General features: G+C 41.5%; 1 protein-coding gene across 1 annotated transcript in view; it reads left to right on the top strand.

The window, feature by feature from the left end:
• Positions 1–22,092, top strand: part of APLF (aprataxin and PNKP like factor) — a 112,212-nt gene that overhangs the window by 66,223 nt on the left and 23,897 nt on the right. Inside the window, exons 6-8 of the mRNA XM_069955103.1 lie at positions 96–184; positions 8,659–8,945; positions 14,872–14,997. Coding sequence (XP_069811204.1) covers positions 96–184; positions 8,659–8,945; positions 14,872–14,997 — 502 coding nt within the window. The remainder of the gene's footprint in view (positions 1–95; positions 185–8,658; positions 8,946–14,871; positions 14,998–22,092) is intronic.

Here is a 22,092-nt window from a genome sequence, read left to right as displayed (position 1 = left end):
TGAAAGTTTAGCGGTTAATGTTTTTTAATCATATTATACCTGCTATGTGTTGATTTGGTTTTGAGTTTCATGAGAGTTTTTCTCATTAATTTAAGCGAAAAAGAAGAGGACTGTAATACAGAGAACTCAAACAACATCATGTAAACCAAAGGATAAGGACAGCCCTGTAGAGAGACCATCAGCGGTAAGGCTCTGACCACTTTATAATGACCATTTCTTCACATGGGAATAAATAAATAAAAAAAGGTGTCTTTGTATGTAAATTGATAAATGTTATCATTAGTCTCCGTCTTGTTACAGTATGTCTATTTTGGGCCCATAGCTTTTTTGCTTAGTTCTTTAAATATCTATTAACCTCTTTTTTATTTTAATTTCCACCATTGGTGGGAGCATATTAAGGCTGGATTCACACTATGTATATTTGAGGCTGTATTTGGTCCTCATGTCAGGTCCTCATAGCAACCAAAACCAGGAGTGGATTGAAAACACAGAAAGGATCTGTTCACACAATGTTGAAATTGAGTGGATGGCCACCATATAACAGTAAATAACGGCCATTATTTCAATACCACAGCCGTTGTTTTAAAATAACAGCAAATATTTGCCATTAAATGACGGCCATCCACTCAATTACAACATTATGTGAACAGAGCCTTTCTGTGTTTTCAATCCACTCCTGGTTTTGGTTGCTATACAGCCTCACAAATACAGCCTCAAATATACATAGTGTGAACCCAGCCTAAAGGTGTATTCTCATCTTTTAAAGTTCTTGGGGGAGATTTATCAAACATGGTGTAAAGTATAATTGGCTCAGTTGCCCCTAGCAACCAATCAGATTCCATCTTTCATTTTCCAAAGAGTCTGTGAGGAATGAAAGGTGGAATCTGATTGGTTGCTAGGGGCAACTGGGCCAGTTTCACTTTACACCATGTTTGATAAATCTCCCCCTTGTGTCTAAGATAATGCAAAAGTATGCAATTTTACAAATGCTTTTAATTATTCAAAGTGCTTACATTTGCTGCTGTGCCCAGTGCTCCTTTCATTGTTGTGTAGGTTACCGACCACTGCTCTTACAGTGTTTGGCTGGTGTGTACACTTCTGTGTCTCCCTCTCATATCACATATCTCCTTCCGCCTTTGGCTAGTTTCAGTGGCTGTGCACTGATTGGCTGAGTGGGACCTCAGGGCTCCGGGGCCACGAGAGGAGGCCGGAGTGTGGACCAGGTAATGTATGCACCTGCCCGCCGTGGGTTAGGGGGCGGCATTTATACACTCGCAGAGGAATGAAAACTCTGCTGTGAGTATGTAACCCTATTGAGAATGACAGTAAGGGATTTCACAGCGTGAAATCTGCTGCGGATCTGTTACGTGTGAATCTAGCCTTAATGTTTTTCATCCACTGTCTGCAACCATTACATTGGACCTATTACTTCTGACATGTCACTATGATATGTTTTGATCAGTGGAGGAGAGGATTGTTAAAAGGGTCTTCTATACTAATGTGTATATATATATATATATATATATATATATATATATATATGTATATATATATATATATATATATATGTGTGTGTATATATATATATATATATATATATATATATATATGTGTGTATATATATATATATATATATATATATGTGTGTATGTGTATATATATATATATATATATATATATATATATATATATATATATAATTTATTATGTATACCATGCCTATATATATAAAAACCAACCAGACCACTATAGCTATATATTCACCAGACAGACCACTGTTTTTGGAAGTGGTGTTCAGTAACCTTGACAATGATCTGTCAACAGTGGGTGGGAATGAGCGGCCATATCGGGAGAAGGAGACAAGTTTGCTAAATGAATATAATTGCAAAAAAATATATACTTGACAAGTCTCATCAGTACAACTTTGTTAGTTGCGAAGAGAATACCTCTTTAAGGCCTCCACCAAATGCTAAAACAAGTGGGCAGAAGCTCCTTTTCCCAGGCTCCTGCCAGACTCCAGTTATAATGATATAGGTATAATTCTACAAGTTGTATGCAGACCCCAGTGTCCTATTAGAGCCTAAAATGTCCATTACTCGGCCTCTTTCTTCGTGCACATTGCCCTGCAGTCATTATTAACCTTTTGTTTCATTCGTCTGAACTTCAGTTATGTTATTTATTATCCAATCTAATACTTTGCTAGCAGTGGATGTTTTTGTGGAAGGGTTCCTTTGTCTGTCGCATACCGAGACAAAAAATCAATCGAAAGAAATGAAAATGTTTTCGCTGTGATAGTCAACATAATGTGCGGCGAGATGGAACATTGTAATGACTTTATTATTATTATGAATCTGTTCACTCAGCATTTTATAGCCCATAACCCGTCCCTAACCTGCAGTCTATGTATAAAGACACTGGGGTGTTAATAAATATTACCATGCAGCACTAGAAGCTGCTAACGTAATATACAAGTCCATCTCTGCAGATGAGGGAAATGCATATGTACATATTATCACTTGTTGTTTTATTTTTCTCCGCACTTTATGCAGCCAATATCGCCCTCACGCTTTGCTGGCAAATAAACTTCTCGTTCTTTTCCTCTTGTGTTGATTGTCTTATTTTCCTCATCCGCCCCCATCTCTTTCACAGCGCCGCGCTGGTTGGCTTTCTGCGAACTGTTTTTCCTGTGGCATGGCGTATTCTTTTCAGCCAGAATGCATACTGTGAATGTAAACTAGACGCAGAAATGTAAAAGCACAGAAAACCTTTTATATAAAACTACTAGTGGGGGTGAATATAAAACGTCTTATTGTGACTTGAGAAATTATGGAATTACACTTTGTTGCCTGGTTTTATATCTTTTGAGTTTTAAAACATAGGCAAATATATATATATAATATATACCTTTTCACAGCATCTTCCTTCATGACAGCGCCATGATTGGAGGATTCTCCATTCATATGTGTAGGGACAGGACATAGTTAAATTTAAAAGGCTCCTCCCCAGAGCACACCTACACTGTTCCAGTGGATTTTCTCTTACTTTGGTGGTGGATAAGAAATGTATACTCGCTGGGTCTAGCCCCTTTGGTCACAGACTGTGACAGCCTCCTGGCTGGTGGGTCGGTGGAGGTTGGCCTCCATTCTTCCAGTGCTTCTGTGCCAACTCTCATCTCCACCACCTCTCAGGGCAGAGGTCCACCGGAATCCTTTTTCCTCTAGCGTCCAGGAGTGCGGGTGTGTCAGCAGTGTCTTCAGACAGAGGTCTTTGCTTCCTGGGGGGACGCCTCCGGCACTGGGAGTCACATGTGTAATCCTTCTATTTTAAAATGGAACTGGAAGTGCCTATGGGTTCCAGTTTCCGATACAATTGATGCGCATTTGGCGGCAGATTTAAATTTGAGCTGTGCGGCAGTGCTCTGTCTCTCCCCTACAGCTATGGAGCAAAGCCAGAAATCAGATCCGGACATTGGGAAACCTGCAGCCATGAGACCTGGCCCAAGGTGTGTTACTTTTCTATGTTATGTCTTTTATTAGGGGAAGAAGGAGACTTCTAAAAAAAAAAAGCAAGGATGTGCCGCCTAAAGGAGATACAAAATCTTCTTTAGGGTGCCTTCACACCTACCGTATCGCAGCAGAAAATCCGCTGCGGATCCGCAGCAGATCTGCAGCAGATTCAACTAAATGAATGAACACAGCATCAAATCTGCACTTACAAATTTGCTGCGGATCCGCAGCGGATTTGACAGTGCGTATTTAATGCTGTGTTCATTCACTTAGTTAAATCTGCTGCGGATCCGCAGCGGATTTTTTGCTGCGATACGGTAGGTGTGAAGGCACCCTAAAGAAGATTTTGTATCTCCTTTAGGCGGCACATCCTTGCTTTTTTTTTTTAGAAGTCTCCTTCTTCCCCTAATAAAAGACATAACATAGAAAAGTAACACACCTTGGGCCAGGTCTCATGGCTGCAGGTTTCCCAATGTCCGGATCTGATTTCTGGCTTTGCTCCATAGCTGTAGGGGAGAGACAGAGCACTGCCGCACAGCTCAAAGGTGTGAAAAAAATGATCATGTTTAATTCTAAATTAGAGCCCATCTATAAAAACAAGAAAACAATGTTCCTCCTGTATCAGTCAAGTCCTAAGAGATTAGAGAAATTCCCTTCTATGGATGATATCTGCTCTATTGTGAGAAAGGAGATTGCTGTAATTCAGGGGTAGGAAACCTTGGCTCTCCAGCTGTTGCAAAACTACAACTCCCATCAGGCCTGGACAGCCAAAGCTTTAGCTAGTTTTGCTAAGAGCTGGAGAGCCAAGGTTCCCTGTGCCTGCTATAACTAAATCGTGGGCATCTTGTTTTGACGCTATACCATGCAAAAGAGCTAGGCAAGTATCTGCTTCTTCCTCCATTTTGGATAAGGAATGGGGTTCAATCTGATGCTAAACTGGAGGAGGGAGAAACAATAGAGAAGGAACATGGGGGTATTACTTTGATTCCGATTCCTATTGAATCAGTAAGAGAGACCATGAACCTGAAGGAGAAAATCCAAATCAATGGTTGACAAGATGTTTCCAGCAGCGCAGCTTCATTCCGGTGGAACAGCACCGTTCGGATCCCGCTGAAGCCCACGCAACCTTTTATTATAAGCTTGCAGGTCAGCCGTCAGCCGAAACTTAGACTCTCCAATGCATCTCTTTAAAAACGCTTTCATATAGGTGCATTGGAGACCCTGACTTCCAGTCTTTAAAATCAATGGGTAAAGAAGAGGGTCAGAAGAGCGGTGACGTCACCACCAGCTGGACCTGTACCCCACCGCACCTCCAGAATGAAGCCACACCGCTGAAAACTGATCATCAATGGAAAGTGTACATATCAGCCTGCAGCAGGGGAGGAAACAGTGCACTGCCTCTTTAATTCATTCCTCTGCTTTGTAATACAGTTCTAATGCTCACAAGTCCATTGTAAGCTCTTTTAGTAGTGGACAGGATTCAGCCATGGCTACTCTAAGTGGTCTTTGGCTACCGAGACACATATGCAGCACATTGTGATGAACAGTATTTTCATAGTCAATATTAAAGATTATGGATACCATACCTAGGGCAGAATTTTTATAAGTGAATGTGTTGTGTGATGGATATGCACATCAGCTCTCTGATGCCATCTTTAGGACGTAAGAGAAACAGATCGCTGATCTCAGGGAGACCAGCCAAACTATAACATTGCCGGCTTCTAGTGAAAGCGCTCAATGCAGTGAAATCCTAGGTGCATTGCCCCCTGGGAAACCTGAATATGCAAAAGAAGAGCCCATGGAGCCTCACCGAAGACCCTCGAAACACAGGACTACCGAGATATCCCTCCGGGAAGGACCCAGCCAAGGGGGGGGGGGGTTCCTGTAGGGAAACCACCATATTAAGTTGTCCTTTAAGTCCATGTAAGTCCACATACAGCTGTTCGGGGTGTTGCCCCTCTTCAGTATGCAGCAGGATTCTGGCTCCACAGGCTCTTCTTTTGCATATTCAACTTTTGGACGTAGCTTTGCCTAAAAGCCAGAGGGCTCTACGGAAGCTGTAAAACATTCCTTCTGGAGAGTTCTCTGGCTTGGCTTTCATTCTCGGTCTAAATACTTGATATCAGAGTCTGACACTGGCTTATAGGAAAAGTAACTACAAGGGGTGGCATCGGAGAACTGTTTTGCATATCCTTCCCAGAATTCCCCAGAATAAGTCTCCATGTCTTTTTCATGGTCTCCTTATGGAGAGACAGTATTCCTGTGTTCTGTGGTGAAAGATTTTTCTAATAGGCTTTTGTAACGTTTTGAACAGCTTGGCTTCTTCAGCCTCTATATATGTGCCAGCTGCAGAATCTCGCTCAAAGTGACGTACAGTACAGGAGAGACTTTGGCTGCTGGTCTGATAGTTTGTTCTCCAACCACTGCTGCCTTCTGTTCAGCCATCTAAGCACAGATCAGTGATGATCAGGGATAATTATATTTATTCTCTACTGTGATCAACTTATAATACCTACAAGCCCAAAATTGTGTAACAAATACATATCTTTATTTACACATCTTAAAAAAATAATATATACACTACCGTTCAAAAGTTTGGGGTCACCCAAACAATTTTGTGTTTTCCATGAAAAGTCACACTTCTTCACCACCATACGTTTTGAAATGAATAGAAAATAGAGTCAAGACATTGACAAGGTTAGAAATAATGATTTGTATTTGAAATAACATTGTTCTTACATCACACTTTGCTTTCGTCAAAGAATCCACCTTTTGCAGCAATTCCAGCATTGCACACCTTTGGCATTCTAGCTATTAATCTGCTGAGGTAAGCTGGAGAAATTGCACCCCACACTTCTAGTAGCAGCTCCCACAAGTTGGATTGGTTGGATGGGCACTTCTGGCGTACCATACGGTCAAGCTTCTCCCACAACAGTTTAATGGGGTTCAGATCTGGTGACTGCGCTGGCCACTCCATTACCGATAGTATACCAGCTGCCTGCTTCTGCTGTAAATAGTTCTTACACAATTTGGAGGTGTGTTTTGGGTCATTGTCCTGTTGTAGGATGAAATTGGCTCCAATCAAGCGCTGTCCACTGGGTAGGGCATGGCAAAATTGAGTGATAGCCTTCCTTATTCAGAATCCCTTTTACCCTGTACAAATCTCCCACCTTACCAGCACCAAAGCAACCCCAGACCATCACATTACCTCCACCATGCTTAACAGATGGCGTCAGGCATTCATCCAGCATCTTTTCATTTGTTCTGCGTCTCACAAACGTTCTTCTTTGTGATCCAAACACCTCAAACTTGGATTCATCCGTCCACAACACTTTTTTCCAGTCTTCCTCTGTCTAATGTCTGTGTTCTTTTGCCCATCTTAATCTTTTTCTTTTATTGGCCAGTCTCAGATATGGCTTTTTCTTTGCCACTCTGCCCTGAAGCCCAAAATCCCACAGCCGCCTCTTCACTGTAGATGTTGACACTGGTGTTTTGCGGGTACTGTTTAATGAAGATGCCAGTTGGGGACCTGTGAGGCGTCTGTTTCTCAAACTAGAGACTCTAATGTGCTTATCTTCTTGCTTAGTTGTGCAACGCGGCCTCCCACTTCTTTTTCTACTCTGGTTAGAGCCTGTTTGTGCTGTCCTCTGAAGGGAGTAGTAGACACCGTTGTAGGAAATCTTCAATTTCTTAGCAATTTCTCGCATGGAATAGCCTTCATTTCTAAGAACAAGAATAGACTGTCGAGTTTCAGATGAAAGTTCTCTTTTTCTGGCCATTTTGAGCGTTTAATTGACCCCACAAATGTGATGCTCCAGAAACACAATCTGCTCAAAGGAAGGTCAGTTTTGTAGCTTCTGTAACAAGCTAGACTGTTTTCAGATGTGTGAACATGATTGCACAAGGGTTTTCTAATCATCAGTTAGCCTTCTGAGCCAATGAGCAAACACATTGTACCATTAGAACACTGGAGTGATAGTTGCTGGAAATGGGCCTCTATACACCTATGTAGATATTGCACCAAAAAACAGACATTTGCAGCTAGAATAGTCATTTACCACATTAGCAATGTATAGAGTGTATTTGTTTAAAGTTAGGACTAGTTTAAAGTTATCTTTGAAAAGTACAGTGCTTTTCCTTCAAAAATAAGGACATTTCAAACTTTTGAACGGTAGTGTATATATTTATAAGAGTGGATGAACACAGAACAAAACAACTAATAATGGTACACATTGGGGATCCAGAGGCTACATCTTTTGTTCAGGCACTATAGAAATATATGTATGCAGTCCCTACCTGACACATGTTTCTGCAAACTCAACCAATCATAGCTCAGGATTCATATTACCAAACCATGTTAACATTTAAAACATGAGCTGTGATTAGTTGCTATGGGTAAAAACTGTTTAGGTTCAGGCAACTGACTTTGATAGACCGATTGAAGACCACAACCGTACTTTTTTTTTTCTGGACATCTTTTTTCCTTGTCTTAAAAAACATGGTGGACTGAAATAAGGAAATAGAAATAGCCTCGAGAAAGGGGTTGCCGAAATGCGCATCGGGGCACACACCACTGGGTATAGACTGGAGTACATTTTTTCATAGATAATGTGTTGCAATATTTCTTTGTTACTGTGAGATGTACAGTATTATGCACTTCATGGCAAATCTCATTTTTGCTCGACATTTGTGATATAAGTTCTTATACCCTCCATTTTTCTTTTATGAATATGTATTGTGTATATTTAAAGATTTGTAAGAAAAGATGTGTATTTGTTATACATTTTTGGGCTATAGTTTTCTTGTCGGTATTCTATGTATTATTGCTGGCAGGCCGAGTATAGGTAATGTATAATATTAGTTTCTGGTCCTTCGCCCTCTGAGGGATTAGCAGTGACCAGTGATACACCAGGTTTATTAGTTTTACCAGTGAATGTTGTTTTATTCTAGAAGTTAACAGTTGCTGCTGGGTTCCCCCATAGGTAACAGCTGATTTCTGAGGTCTCCAGCAGCAGGACGTCTGTATTTCTTGGGGCATCCTTCTAAGGAAATAGAGTGTCCAAAGTAGACTGTTGTTTTCAACAACTGTGATGTATTTTCCTTTTTAGATCAACAGATCAACCTCACATTGTGTTATTTTGTATTTTATTAGGCCTCAATTCCAACAAACCCAGCTAGTTTGACAAGAACAGCCACTCCAGTCAACTTAGAGAAGGCTCTGGTGGTGGAGAATGAAGAAGAAGAAATGGAGGTGACACCCTGTGACGACTACCACAAACCCTCAACCCCGCCGCCTAGTCCTTCTGCTTCTGGCAACAAGCCTTCCTTCTCTAGAGCAGTCAGCAATGACAACATCAGCCTTAGTCCAGCATCATCCCAGCAGAGCCAACAAACCCAAAAGAAGAGGGTTCCCTGCATGTATGGGGACAAGTGCTACAGGTAAGTTCATTAGTGGTCCACACCTCACCTTATGGGGAGAACAGGGCTAATGTTAACTAAAACAGAATTCATTGCTGTATGTGTTTCTTCTTGTGCAGTCCTTCTCTCCTAATCTCCCAGTCTGATATCTGAGAGACGCTGCTGTTCGCAGGGAGGGGTACCTGCTGGGGCATCTGTCCAGCACCCAGCAATTATCATGCACATTTGCAGTTTTAATGAATTGGATATCCACACAATGCTGTAAGAGATCAACACAACCCTCAAACTTGCTTCCTGAAAAAAAAAAGTCCAGTAATTAAATCCTACAGAAATGTAGATAAATATAACATACGTCAAAAACTTTATTTTTTACAATTTTATAAAAGTTTCATCTTTGGACAGCCAGTTATTACGGTAGGCCCGTCCAGATTTACCAAGCTGCCTGAAAATTGTTTTCCTTCAGCAACCAATCACAGCTCAGGATTCATTTTACTAGACCAGGTTAACATATAAATCATGAGCTGTGATTAGTTGCTAAGGGGGGGAGAAAAGGGGGGGGGGGTTCAGGTAGCTTAAAGGGGTTGGCCATGTTATAGTAAAATTATTCAGTGTATAGTTTTAGTAACTACTCACTGTACTTACTGACAGCCCCTCCTCCAGGCTGTGCTGTCCTGCTCTGTAGTGTGTCTGTCCATAAAATGGCTTACATGGAGGAGCATGTGACCATGCCCCGCCCCCCAGGGTCCACCAAAGGCATATACAGGCTTAGTATTGGACATTTGGGGGCAGCAGGGTCAGCCATCTTATGGACAGACTCACCACAGAGCAGGGTAGCATAACCTGAAGGGAGGGGAGCCTGATTTTAGCTCTATGAGGTACACAGGGAGCTGCTGTCAGTAAGTGGTGTGAGTACAGTTACTAATACTATTTACTGAGCAATTTTACTATAAAGTGGCCAACCCCTTTAATAAATATAGGCAGCTAACTTTTAGAGACTGACCATGATCATACAGTACACCTTTTTTTCCATGGCTTGAAAAACACGGTGGACTAAAGTAGGGAAATAGACTAAAGTCAATCCCTAGTAGCCTTTTTATTTAAGCATTACTGCCAGTTAAAGGGAAACTGGCAGCACAAATATGCATATATCCATGCTGCCAGTTTCTAGTTACATACTTAGCAGGCATGGTTGCCATGTCTCTCTGATCCTGCGATTTCTGAAAAACTATCCTTATTTCGGGCTGCTGGTGTTACAGAGGGAAGTCTATGACACTGTCTGCACTCACTCACGGCTCACATTGAAGTCCTGTGCAGCCAAAAAGGAAGGAGTCAATCATTCTAGAGGAGGCAGGGGGTGGCCTGAAAACACATCGGTGGCGGGAGTCTGACATGCGCAGTGTCACAGATACTGACGCTGGCTGCCCTGAATAAAGATTTTTTTTCCCATAAACGCAGGATAACAAAGACAAGGCAAAGGTATTTCCGGGATCCCACTAAGTAGGTAACTGGAAAGTAGCAGCACGGATATATGCATAAATGCGTGTCCCTTTAAAAAAAATTTTTTGACAAACTTTAGTACTATGCAATTCTGATATTGTTGTCCATGAGAACGTACAAATCGCCTATATGGACATTTTTTCCCCCATGTAGTTTTTTATTTATTATATTACTAATGATATAGGGTTATTGTGGTTGTTTTTCCTTTGTTTGTTGAAGTGTTTATGAGATATTCAGATATATGCGACTATTATATATTATGGTTGGACAAGTTCTTGTCCCATGTTTTATAATTAGTTTTATGTCCTGCGCAGTAATTATTTGATCCTATTGATTTTCAGAGCAAGGACAACCTTATAGATATGTCTGGGGTCAGCGTTTTCCTGTCCAAGTAAAAACAATAGCTTATAGTAGATCAATGTTTGTCACCTGAAAGGTAATGCTATCACTTGTGCGCCAGGCCATAAAATCTACTATATCGATAGTATGAATATAATTTAGGAATTTAAGTTCTGCCAAAGTTATGATTTCTAGTAAGGAAAGAAAAATGTCTACAGAAAGCAATTGGAGATGAGCGAACCTTGAGCAGGCTCGAGTCCATCTGAACCCGAACTTTCGGCATTTGATTAGCGGTGGCTGCTGAACTTGGATAAAGCCCTAAGGCTATGCGGAAATCATGGATAAAATCACTGGCTGTATCCATGTTTTCCAGACAACCTTAGAGCTTTATCCAAATTCAGCAGCCCCCACTAATCAAATACTGATGGTTCGGGTTCAGATCGTCCCGAACCCGGTTCGCTCATCTCTAGTTACGATGCGTTAGAATGAAGTTTTGTTACTCCTACCTATCTTTTTAAGCAGGACAGATCTAATTTATAATACAACAGGAACGTGTAAGGAATATGCCCTGTAGCTTTCCATCGTACTATTAGCATTTTCTTTTTTTAAATACATTGTCCTGGGTCTGCTGCTCTATAGCCAGGAGACAGATTGCATCCCTAAGCAGGTGACTGGGGACTAGTTGCTGTTATGTCTCTTAATGTGGCCATATGTGGAGCCCTATGGACAACCGGTCTCTTGCCAGATGGTGTTGTGTGATGCCACTACTGTGGTGGTTGGTCGAAGTATAGCTCAGCCGGATGGAAGGTTGTTGTGACGCCAGTGCCGGTTGGGCACACAGGTATGGGAGCACATCTGCTTTTATTTTAGGGAGGCTGGCTATACCCTTTCCCCTGTGGATGGCGACCTGCCGGGCTGTGAGGGGGTCCCTTGGGTACTTATCACGGTGGTCTGGAGTGGAGCTGTGACCCACCCGGACTATCTGTACCGCCACCCACAGAAAGGGGAGATGACCCAAGGATGGTGTAATGACTGTGTAGGTGCTGCAACAATAATCACTGAGTCCTGTTACCATAAATAAAATCTTCTTTACTTCGGGAATACTTAATACAGTAGCTGATAATAGACTTCTGACTTGACTAGACAAAATCTGTGTTAAGAGCTTTTGCAGCAGAAATGCTGTGTTGACTTGGTTGTGTGCTGAGACGTAGAGTGAACTAAGAGCAGTAGAGAAGAGTTTGTGCTGAATATTCAGAGTAGTAGAGAGGAGCCCTGCTGAGAGTCCCAACCAAGGTTAGAAGTGTGCTGTGCCAGAACTTTAGAAGATGAAGAAGTAGAATAATGAATAATACTTGAAAGTAGAAGACTACTTGTGCCTGTGTTTCGACCTGTGTTGTCGCTGTACCACCTGTTGCCCTACAGTGTCGGGTGACTTGTCCTCATAGGGTGACACAAGCCCCAGACCTTGTTACCTGAGTTGAGCAAGGTGGCCAAAATTACCTGGTTACACCTGCGCTGCAAGATAGAGTACATAGGCTTGTAGCAACTTTGCTCTTTCCGGATCAGTTCCTCTTGTTTCAGTATACTGTTCTGCACCATTAGAGATTTTCACGGCGTGGGTTGGGGTGATCTCTGACTTGTCCTCTCCTGAGTGGTTTAGCCCTGCATAATAGGGGTTAGTGTTGCTTTGGAGAAGAAAAGGGTCTCTGTGCTTCCCATCCGTCCGTCCACTACCACACTCTAGATTACAAAATATAAGACAGCGCTCCATAGCTGAAGTGGTGAAAGTAAGCACATAGAACTCTCACCTGAGTAGGTTGTGCTGATGTAAGGCACAACTCTTACTGATAGCATGTGAATATACCGCAGCCACTCCCGACTAATCCCCACAGGGATTAAAGACAGTCAGTATCCTCCTCCACTCCAAGGCGGGTAAAACAGACGCAGGTCCAAGAGGTAATAGAGATATAAAATATCATAAAATTTATTAAAAGAATTATGCCAGCGACACAACGCGTTTCGAGACCGGTCCGGTCTCTTTATCAAGTGTCTAATACCAGGTGTCTAATACCAAGACTTGGAAAAGACTGACTGACACTTCCTCCCCCCCATGTGACAACTTCCTACACTTCCTGTGAGTGTGAGAGAAGAAAGTGCAGAGGAAGAAAAGATAATAGAGATAAGTGGAGAACAGAAAAGAGCTTTTATTGGTGCGCAAATTACCAACAAACAATAACCCCTTGTTCACTACAACTGTGCACTATATAAGTGCATATACAAATAACAGTTACATATAGTGGTATAACTTCATTACCACTTCACTTAGAGTACAGGCTTTTGTGAAGAGTGTATAAGCTAGTAACACCCATGGTGGGAAACCATACACATACACTTTCAATGACTGACAACTGAATGATTTTTCCTCCCCCCAGTGATTTCTCTCGTCCTCCTACACAGAAATGTTCAGCATGGCCGAGCGATCGTGTGTTCTTTATGGGGAAGCCCCAGCCAGAGAGCTCTCGCTGCAGATTATCTTTACCAGAAAAAAAGGATCAGCCAGTGATTTTCCATCAAGACTAACCCCTTTAACTACCGACATCATCTGTTGGTGGTCAGTCGAGAGAGCCTCTTAAAGCCCATACCGACAGCAGAACCTGCCATGAGCTGTGGGTACACCTGAAATAGGTACACCAGGATTGCTGTGTTTTTTTTAATTATATCACGAAAAAATGTATATAAAGCGATCAAAATTTTTCTTTTACACCAATATGATGTTCATAAAAACTAGAGATCATGGTGCAAAAAATGACATCCCATCCAGCCCTGTAGGTGGACAAATAACAGCGCTATGGCACTTCGGTCATGAAGTGGTTATAGAGTTGAAAAATTGCCACAGATGTTTAACATGCTCTGTATCCAATAGACCAAAGGGGCTTTTATTTTATATATTACACAAGGCCACCACTGTCCGCCCCAAGGGGAATTTAGGTCATGGTATTTTTTTTCTGTCCTGCAACCCCTTTAATTCTTCTCAGACTGGCTGCATCTTCAACCAGACTTGTTGTTTGTCCTGTAAACTTCACATTTTGCCATTTTTAGTAGTATCATAAAGATCTCCTAATCTAAGGGCAGGTTCTGGTGACTAGTTTACAGCGTGTGATACAGATTTCTCCGTATTTGTGATATCTGTATACATACTTATCTCTCTCATAATGTTTATGAGCGAGGGCACGGAGCTTTATTAGGTTTGAGCTAAGTTGTTTGCTGCATTGTTTTATTGATGAGAATCATGAAGCGCTATCAGCAGTGGACAGTGTACGGCATTGAGTATAGATACAGCCTGTGCCTTGTATGTAAAGCATTTAGTTTTAACTGGAAATTCTTCTCGCTCTTCCTGTCGCCCATCTCGCTATTTGTGGTCTTTTATGTGACCTTGTGTTTCGGCTGTCATTTTATTCATGTTTTTCTATCTCCTTTTCTCCACATATTTATCCACCTTGCATCAACCAGAGACGTGTTCTTTCTCAAGCAATAACATTTATGGGTTCTGAATTGTCTATTTAAGTGGCCATTATTAAAGGGTGCATGTTTAATGGAGGATTCCATAGTGGAGTTTAGAACATATGATTAGTACGAGTCGTTTTAACATTGCAGGAAATTGTTCTGGGTGACTTTTATTTATTTTTTTGTTACTGTTTAAACCCCTTTAAGCACAGTGTCTTGGGGCGTCTTTTAGAGTCATTAGCTTAAATAGACATGTCCAGTTGACATGTTTTATGTTAGTGTCTTTTTTTCCCCCACCCCCCCTTTAGTGCATACATTGGAAAAGCTCCCGATACAGATAGTGATTCCATAGGCCCCATATAATTTTGTATGTCTTTGTTTCACCTCTGGAATAGCCAAGTATGCTGTTTTTTACATAGGTTTCTATAATGTAGATAGGCAACTGTATACCTATACAGTGGCACATGGCCAGATATGAAGAAAACCTCTAGATGTATACTTGCATCATGCTCTGCACATAATGTGAATGAGATGTGAATGAGATGCCAACATCTCTATTACATTTCTTCAAACTTGGACAAAATGTATGTTTTCTCTACATTTCTAGAAAGAACCCTGTTCACTTCGAAGAATTCAGTCACCCTGGAGACAGTGATTTTGGTGACGTAGAGAATGGAAGTCAGGATGACAATGATGACAGACCGGAGTGTCCCTATGGTACAGATTGTTACAGGTAAGAGCAGAAAGAACACTTAGGAAGTTTGCTTCATGTCATGTAGAGACACTTTATCACCTGCACAGCTTTGTTCAGCAAGTGAAAAAAGGCTTCATTGTCCAATCTGAACATGTAGAACACCTTTCAGAATATGTACAGGAGGACCTGATAATGATCATTGTCATTCTTACATCTTGGTACGTTTAACATGTCCCAGGGACAAACATTAAGACATCAGAGTAACGGTCTTTATTTTATAATCACTGATTATTAAGTTTGACATCTTACTAACACATTTAAAACACCTCTAATGGTTGTTTAGCCAATTAACCACACCGTTTTTTGTTTTTTTTCTAGTGAACAGTTTGTGTCTGACAGATAAAGGCCAATTATAAACTAGACAAGAAAGAGGAAGAAAGTGAGACTAAGTACATAACTGAAAACTTTAAGGGTGCCTTCACACGTAACTGATCCGCAGCGGATTTCACGCTGCAGATTTTCAGTGAAATCGGCTGCGGATCCATTGCCATTCATCCCTATAAGAGCACATACTCGCAGCGGGATTGACATCCTGCTGTGAGTATGTGAGTAAACCCCCCGCTGCCCGCAGCCCTTTGGCCGAGAGCATACATTACCTGCTCCGCACCGTGGCTGCATGGGAGTCTCCCAACTCCCATCGGTCCTGCTCAGCCAATCAGTGCACGGCAGCACTGATTGGCTGAGCGGGACCGGAGCCGGGAGCCTCACATGCTCTTGCACATGCAGGTAATGTATGCTCTCGTCTGCGGGCGGCGGGGGGTTAACTCACATACCCATCCCTAATGGTACTGGATCTGTGAAGTATAAAGGCACCCTAAATTTCCTTTTAATTTTTAGATGAAGTAAAAAATGTTTGATTTCCAGACTGCCTTACTGCTGAGGACCCCCACAATCATCAGAAATGGGGTGAGAAGAAGGGAGCAGCTGCCGAAACAGTGCTGCTGCTTTGTGAGCATTAAAGCGGACCTGTCAAAGGGTTTTAGGTGGTTACTCTAAGTGCATGATTGTGAAGGGATTCTCCATCTGATTTCATGCATATGTTGCTTTTGCTTTAATAGGTTGAGCCCTCCAGCACTGAGATAGCTGTCTTTTTTATTAATATGCAGATAGAGCTCCAAAGACCCAGGGTGTGTTGCCCCTTGATGCAAAAGCCCAGACCAGCTATGTAAATTCCAGCTTTTGCCTGCACTGCCACTTTGCTCACTTCTATCCACTTCTAGCTGTTTGATCGACATCCACTAGGTTTTACTTTAAACTTCACCTCCTAAGGTGAAATCCTGAGTGCTTTGAAAACCATTCTCAGCATATGCATGGTTCTCTAGGATTCTCCTGGCTGCTTCTAGGGCTTGTCTGAGCTGTTAAAATCCCAAGCACAGACCAGTCGTTATGGGTGCTGGGAGAACCTCAGCTCTCAGTTAGTAAAGTTGAAAGTAAAGTCTAGTGGATGTCAAGTTGCAGGCAAGTACTGGTAAGTACATAGCTGGGCTTTTGCATCCAGAGGGAACATCCCCTAGGCTTTTGGAGCTAATTTCAATATTAATAAAAAAAGACCCCTATCTCAGTACTGGAGGGCTCAATCTGTTAAAGCAAGGTATCCATGAAATTAGAATAAAGAAACCCTATACAACCATGCACTTAGTTTACCACCTTAAAGTGATGGGTCCGCTTTAAGCAGAAACATGGAGGGCATTATGCATAAATAAAAAGCAGTGTTGCAGTTAAATCAGTAAAACACTCACAGGAGTCAGTAGTTTTTGTGTGCCTGTGGCAATGCAGCTGCTTCCTCGTCCCCTCCTTCAGACATGAAGCTTTAAATTCACTGCGTAGGACTAGATAACACACTGACATCCCACAGCCACTACTAGAGAGATGATAGGAGCTTACTGCATATTTTCCTTTTAAGTTTAATGTGTAACGGTATGCAGTAAAATCTAAGCTTCTAGGTCTAATAATGCTGCAGTCACCAGCATGTAATCTTGTCTCTAAATAGGTCCATGCTGGGGGCTGCTCATCCTGTATCTATGCAGTACACATTACAACTTACAGCTCCGGCTGTAGTCTAGAGATAGGAGCCGGAAAAACTTAGCAGTATGCATTGGCAGACCTTTTTGACGCTTGTTGACATTCCTGCAGCGTATGCATAAAACAAAATGTGAACTCTGCCTTATTAATCTCCACCAAGTGGCAACTGCAGACAACTGAAAATGATTCCATTAAACTCTATAGCGTTGGAGTGAATTTACAGCACTGTAAGAGCAAAACTCAGCTTCAGCTGTTTAAAGATGTACTATGTAAAATGGAATAGTCATATCCTAGTACTTAGTTTTTTCATAAATCATAGGTACATGTGAATATATGAAACGTCCTCATATATATGTTATTTCATATCTTTCTCACTCTACAGTAGCCTCAGGTTACTTTACCCTGCAGGCAAAATAAATAATAATAATAAAAAAAAACTCTTGAGAAAATACCATCACATATATGAAACAAAAGGTAATATTTGTGGGAATAATTTATCATATATGAATGTGAGTTATTACACTGAAAGAACTGCAGTTTCTATGCAAACACAACGGAAACCTCCGATATAGATTTTATTCTATGTGAAGCCACATGCTGTTTGTATTGTCAGTTTTACACTCTACATTGACTTTCTGCTTTATTTGATGTTGTCAATAAGTATCTCCAATAAGTTGTACCTTCCGTGATGCTAAATTTCTCATACCAGGAAATGTGTCACATAGGCTGAGTTCACACTACTTTTTTGCAATGTGTTTTTTTTCTTCCGTTTTTGCAAAAAAAACCAAAAAACGGATGCAGTTGTGTGCATCCGTTTTGATCCGTTTTTTTATTGTCTTCCATTATAAAAAAAAACAGATTAAAACGCATCCTTTTTAACATGCACAAAAGTAAGGTCAGTCCCTGCGTTTTGATGCGTTTTGATCCCTTTTTTTTTTTTTATAATGGAAGTCAATGGAAAAACAGATCAAAACGGATGCACACAACTGCATCTGTTTTTCATCCGTTTTTTTTGTTGTTGCATAAACGGATGAAAAAAAAAAAAACGTATTGCAAAGACATAGTGTGGACCCAGCCTTACATGTAAATTATCTCTCCCTATATCGCTATTATTTGGCAGGTCTAGAGCGTTATGTGACAACTAAACTCCAGAGGTGGTAAACCTTACAGTTTCCAGTGATACATCCCAATAAGGACCCCTTTAATGGGAGAGTGGTCAGAAAAGGGTCAGTTATCTTATGTAGCCTTCAGGAATAGATGGAGCAAAGCATAGCATGAAGAGCTATTCTTTCTTTTTTCTGGGAAAATGGGGGGCCTAATTATCACCGGTAGGGTTATTTTCATTTTTCTCTTCCTAGGACGAAACAGAAAACAGTACATGTGAGCACAGATATGAATGAACCTAGGCTAAGCCAGTGGTGGTCACAGTTGGTTACCTTTTTAGTTGGTGGTGGTCATATTGGATCACGTTTGTGATAATCTACCACTGTTTCTGATCACTCTTACAGTAGTTTGATGCTGCATTTACGGTAATTACATTTGTAGTCTCACGTTCATAGTGCGGGCCATAATTGCAGACTGCGCTATGGATCTGCCTCTGTAGTGCTGTGCGATGCACAGACCACTCCATAGAAGATAGTGATCCGTGCCACCATTGCGGGCCACGTTAGGACTAGAGATGATCGAAAAAGGGCCGAGGTTCAGGTTCGTACAAACCCGAACCATGGGCATTTGACACCCGCTGCCTTTCCGTTCCGTGGGGAAGGTAGAGACAGCCCGAGTACCGCCTGGAAAACAGGGATACAGTCTATTACCCAGGCTGTATTCCTGTTTTCAAGGCAGTACTCGGGCCGGCTCCACCTTCCCCACGGAACGGGAATGCAGCAGGTGTCAAATGCCCATGGTTCGGGTTCGTACGAACCTGAGCCTCGGCCCTGTTCGATTATCTCTAGTTAGGACCTGTCTTTTTTTCTTGTGGCACAGATTATAGCCCCGTACACAGATTAAGTGTCTACAGGGCCATTGAAATATATTGATCCTATATTGCAGTCTACATTTGCAGACAGAACTAGGAACAGGTGAATGGGGCCTTAATCAAGTGCGTTGACCATGGTCACATGTGGATGATTTCAGTAACTATTGCAGGTACATTTAGTGATGGTCATAATCATTAGTCATGGTTGTAGTTGTCATCACTATAAAAGTAACTTTTTGGTCATACATTTTCTCTTCACAGAATACATTATCAGATACTTTTAGTTTTTTGTCACATTTTTGAGTGGCTTATTTAACTTATTTACTGGATAAGGTACTGGTAATGACACAGGCCTCGACCTGACACAGTCCGCCTTCATATGTCTCTTTCACACCATCTTCTACAGAACGCTTCCCTGTGCCAAGCTGCATCACCTGTCACTTGTGCTGTCTTGAATTATCCTATTACTTCTTCTTCTGCCCCGTTCTCATTATCACTTCTGCTTCAAGTTTTGTGTGAAATCTGTGATAGAAGATCAAAGACTCGTCTGTAATTATAGCGAGCTGTAGGATCAGACCATTTGACTTTCTTGCCGCTATACCTTGGAGGAGAAGGAAGTTGTTTGATACAACAATGTCATTCTACGTGTGAAACACAAATTTACATAGAACAGCTGAGGTCAGAGAAAAATTGATTTCCTTTGTAGTTACTAGTATTTTGTATATCCAACATAAAAGAGACGGAAGAGTTGCCTACTTGTTGGATTATATAGCAGAGCATGAAACAAAGCCTGTGAGTTAAATGGAAACAACTTATATATGGTGTAAATATATCCTGTACTTTGGGGTTTATGTATCAGTGCTTCGCTAAGCAGTATTAACTTTTCTCCAATGTTGTCTCCTATAAGGCCTTGTTCACAGTATGGAATCGGCGATGAGTTTCTTTGCTGAAACCCCCCTCACACACGCGGACTTTCTAAATCCTACCATCAATGTCTTTGAACGGGAGGAGGAATGAATGCTGCGGGTCACACAGCTTACCCGCGGATCTATTCATAACAAAGCCAGCGGGGCCCAATATGGAGATCAGCAGGGAGTACAGAAGTTGGACCCCCTGCAATCTCCTACTTTGAAAAGTTCATTTTTTTCTGGAATAACTCTTCAGGGTGAGTTCACACATAATAGAATTGCAGCAGAATTTTCATCCCGCTGCAAGTATGTAAATGCCACCCCACTTAACATGCTCAGTGAATACATTACTGGCCCACGCTCCGGCCTGCTTCTGTGGCTACCGTCTCCCTGATGACCCGCTTAGCCAATTAGTGGCTGCGATAGGACAGCGCACTGATTGGCTGAGCAGGACGTCAGGAGCCACAACAGAAGCAGGCCGGAGCGTGGATTGGTAGTGTATTCACCAAGACGCCACGGGTTAAGGGGAACGGAGTTTACATACATATGTAATTCTGTTCAAACTGACAGTACAGGAATCGCAGCGGATTTCGCTGCAAACTCGCAACGTGTAATCCGCTGCTAATCTGTTATTTGTGAACCCACTCTTAATGAAATTATACCGTTCTAGTAATACCCTATTAGCTTATCCCCACACGTATGTGTTCCTTAGGAGGCAACATTACTATTGTGCCTTCTGCTAGTCACTACTTTTGGTTCTTTTCCTACAGTTATACGAGTTTTCACTTGTATGATTTGCTTAGCCCAAACGTAAACTGGTATATGAGCAGGTAAATCACGCGAACGTAGTCACAAGTTGACTACATTTGTGTTTTAGAGGTTAATAAGGTCTATGTGAGTCTGTGCACGGATATCTCAATGCTGACGTTTTTACAGGGTACCAATGTATTTGGGCCTCAGAAGGCACAACTGTGGTGTGAATGCATCCCTAGATCAGTGATCTCTAAGCCTTGTTAGAGTTGTACTTTGTACAAGAGGCTCCTGTTCTGACAGACTTGAGCAATCCCTTGCAGCCACTACAAGGGAGATGACTGGCCGGCCACAGTTCCCTCTGCTAATCAGCTTTTTGACAAAAAAAGGAACTAAGAGGACTAACATGCTTGTCCCCTTTAACTTTATGCCCAACTCTAGTGAGTCAGCCTGTGTGTGAGTAAACGAAACCATCCATCAAAATATAAGGAGACAAAAATACCCTTCTCAATGGAAATGACTGGAAATGAAGGACAGATTTACGGTATTTAATGACTTGATGTCCCTTACTTAGAGCTCCCAGAGGGTCTCAAGAATACATCATTGTCTTGTATGGTTCACTGTGCGTCTGTTGCCAAAAATGTGGTGACACTAAATTGTTTTCAATTGTAAAAAGTTGTAGACAGTGGGGGAGAGAAATAAAAACTTGTCGACACGGTTTTAAATTTGCCTATTTGCTGAAAAAATATGGTGAGCCAAAATTTGGTGCGCAGCAGCATGATTACATCACCCCCTCCATTTGACGAAAGCCACACCCACTTTCTGATAGGCCACACCCCTTTTTGTATAGTACAGTTTAAAGATACTGTATGTTTAATAACACATGCACCCTGTTCTTGGGGCAAACTTCTTGGCCCAGAATTTTGAAGCGCTCACTTTTATTTACTTCCCCCATTGTCATGTTATGTAATAAAACATAGTCAGCACTACTCCTTGGCATTGGTTTTGAAAGTTCTAATTCTAATGAAACTTTGTATATAAGCATTTCTAATGTTAACTGGGTTCACACTCCATTTTTTTTATCAGGTTTTTTTTTATACTGGAAATCAATTGAAAAACGGATCAAAGCAATGCATACAAATACATCTATTTTTTTTCATGCATTTATGCAAAAACTGACTGCAAAAACACAGTATGAACCCAGCCTTAAAAAAAAAAAGATAGAAAGAAAATGTATAAGGCCCTGAGCCCATTTATGTGACCTATTATAATATTCTGTGCAGCTGTTTGTGAGTTATATTTTTTATATTACGAAATCTGTGTGGCTGCAAATTTGGGGTTTAAGGGGTTATCCCGCGCTACAAAAACATGGCCAATTTCTTCCAGAGACAGCACCGTTCTTGTCTTCACTTCAAGTGT

The sequence above is a fragment of the Dendropsophus ebraccatus genome, chromosome 15 (genome assembly GCF_027789765.1).
Source record: "Dendropsophus ebraccatus isolate aDenEbr1 chromosome 15, aDenEbr1.pat, whole genome shotgun sequence".
Classification (NCBI taxonomy): Eukaryota; Metazoa; Chordata; class Amphibia; order Anura; family Hylidae; genus Dendropsophus; species Dendropsophus ebraccatus.
Note: the sequence above shows the minus strand (reverse complement) of the source record. Positions and strands in the feature narration are given on the sequence as shown.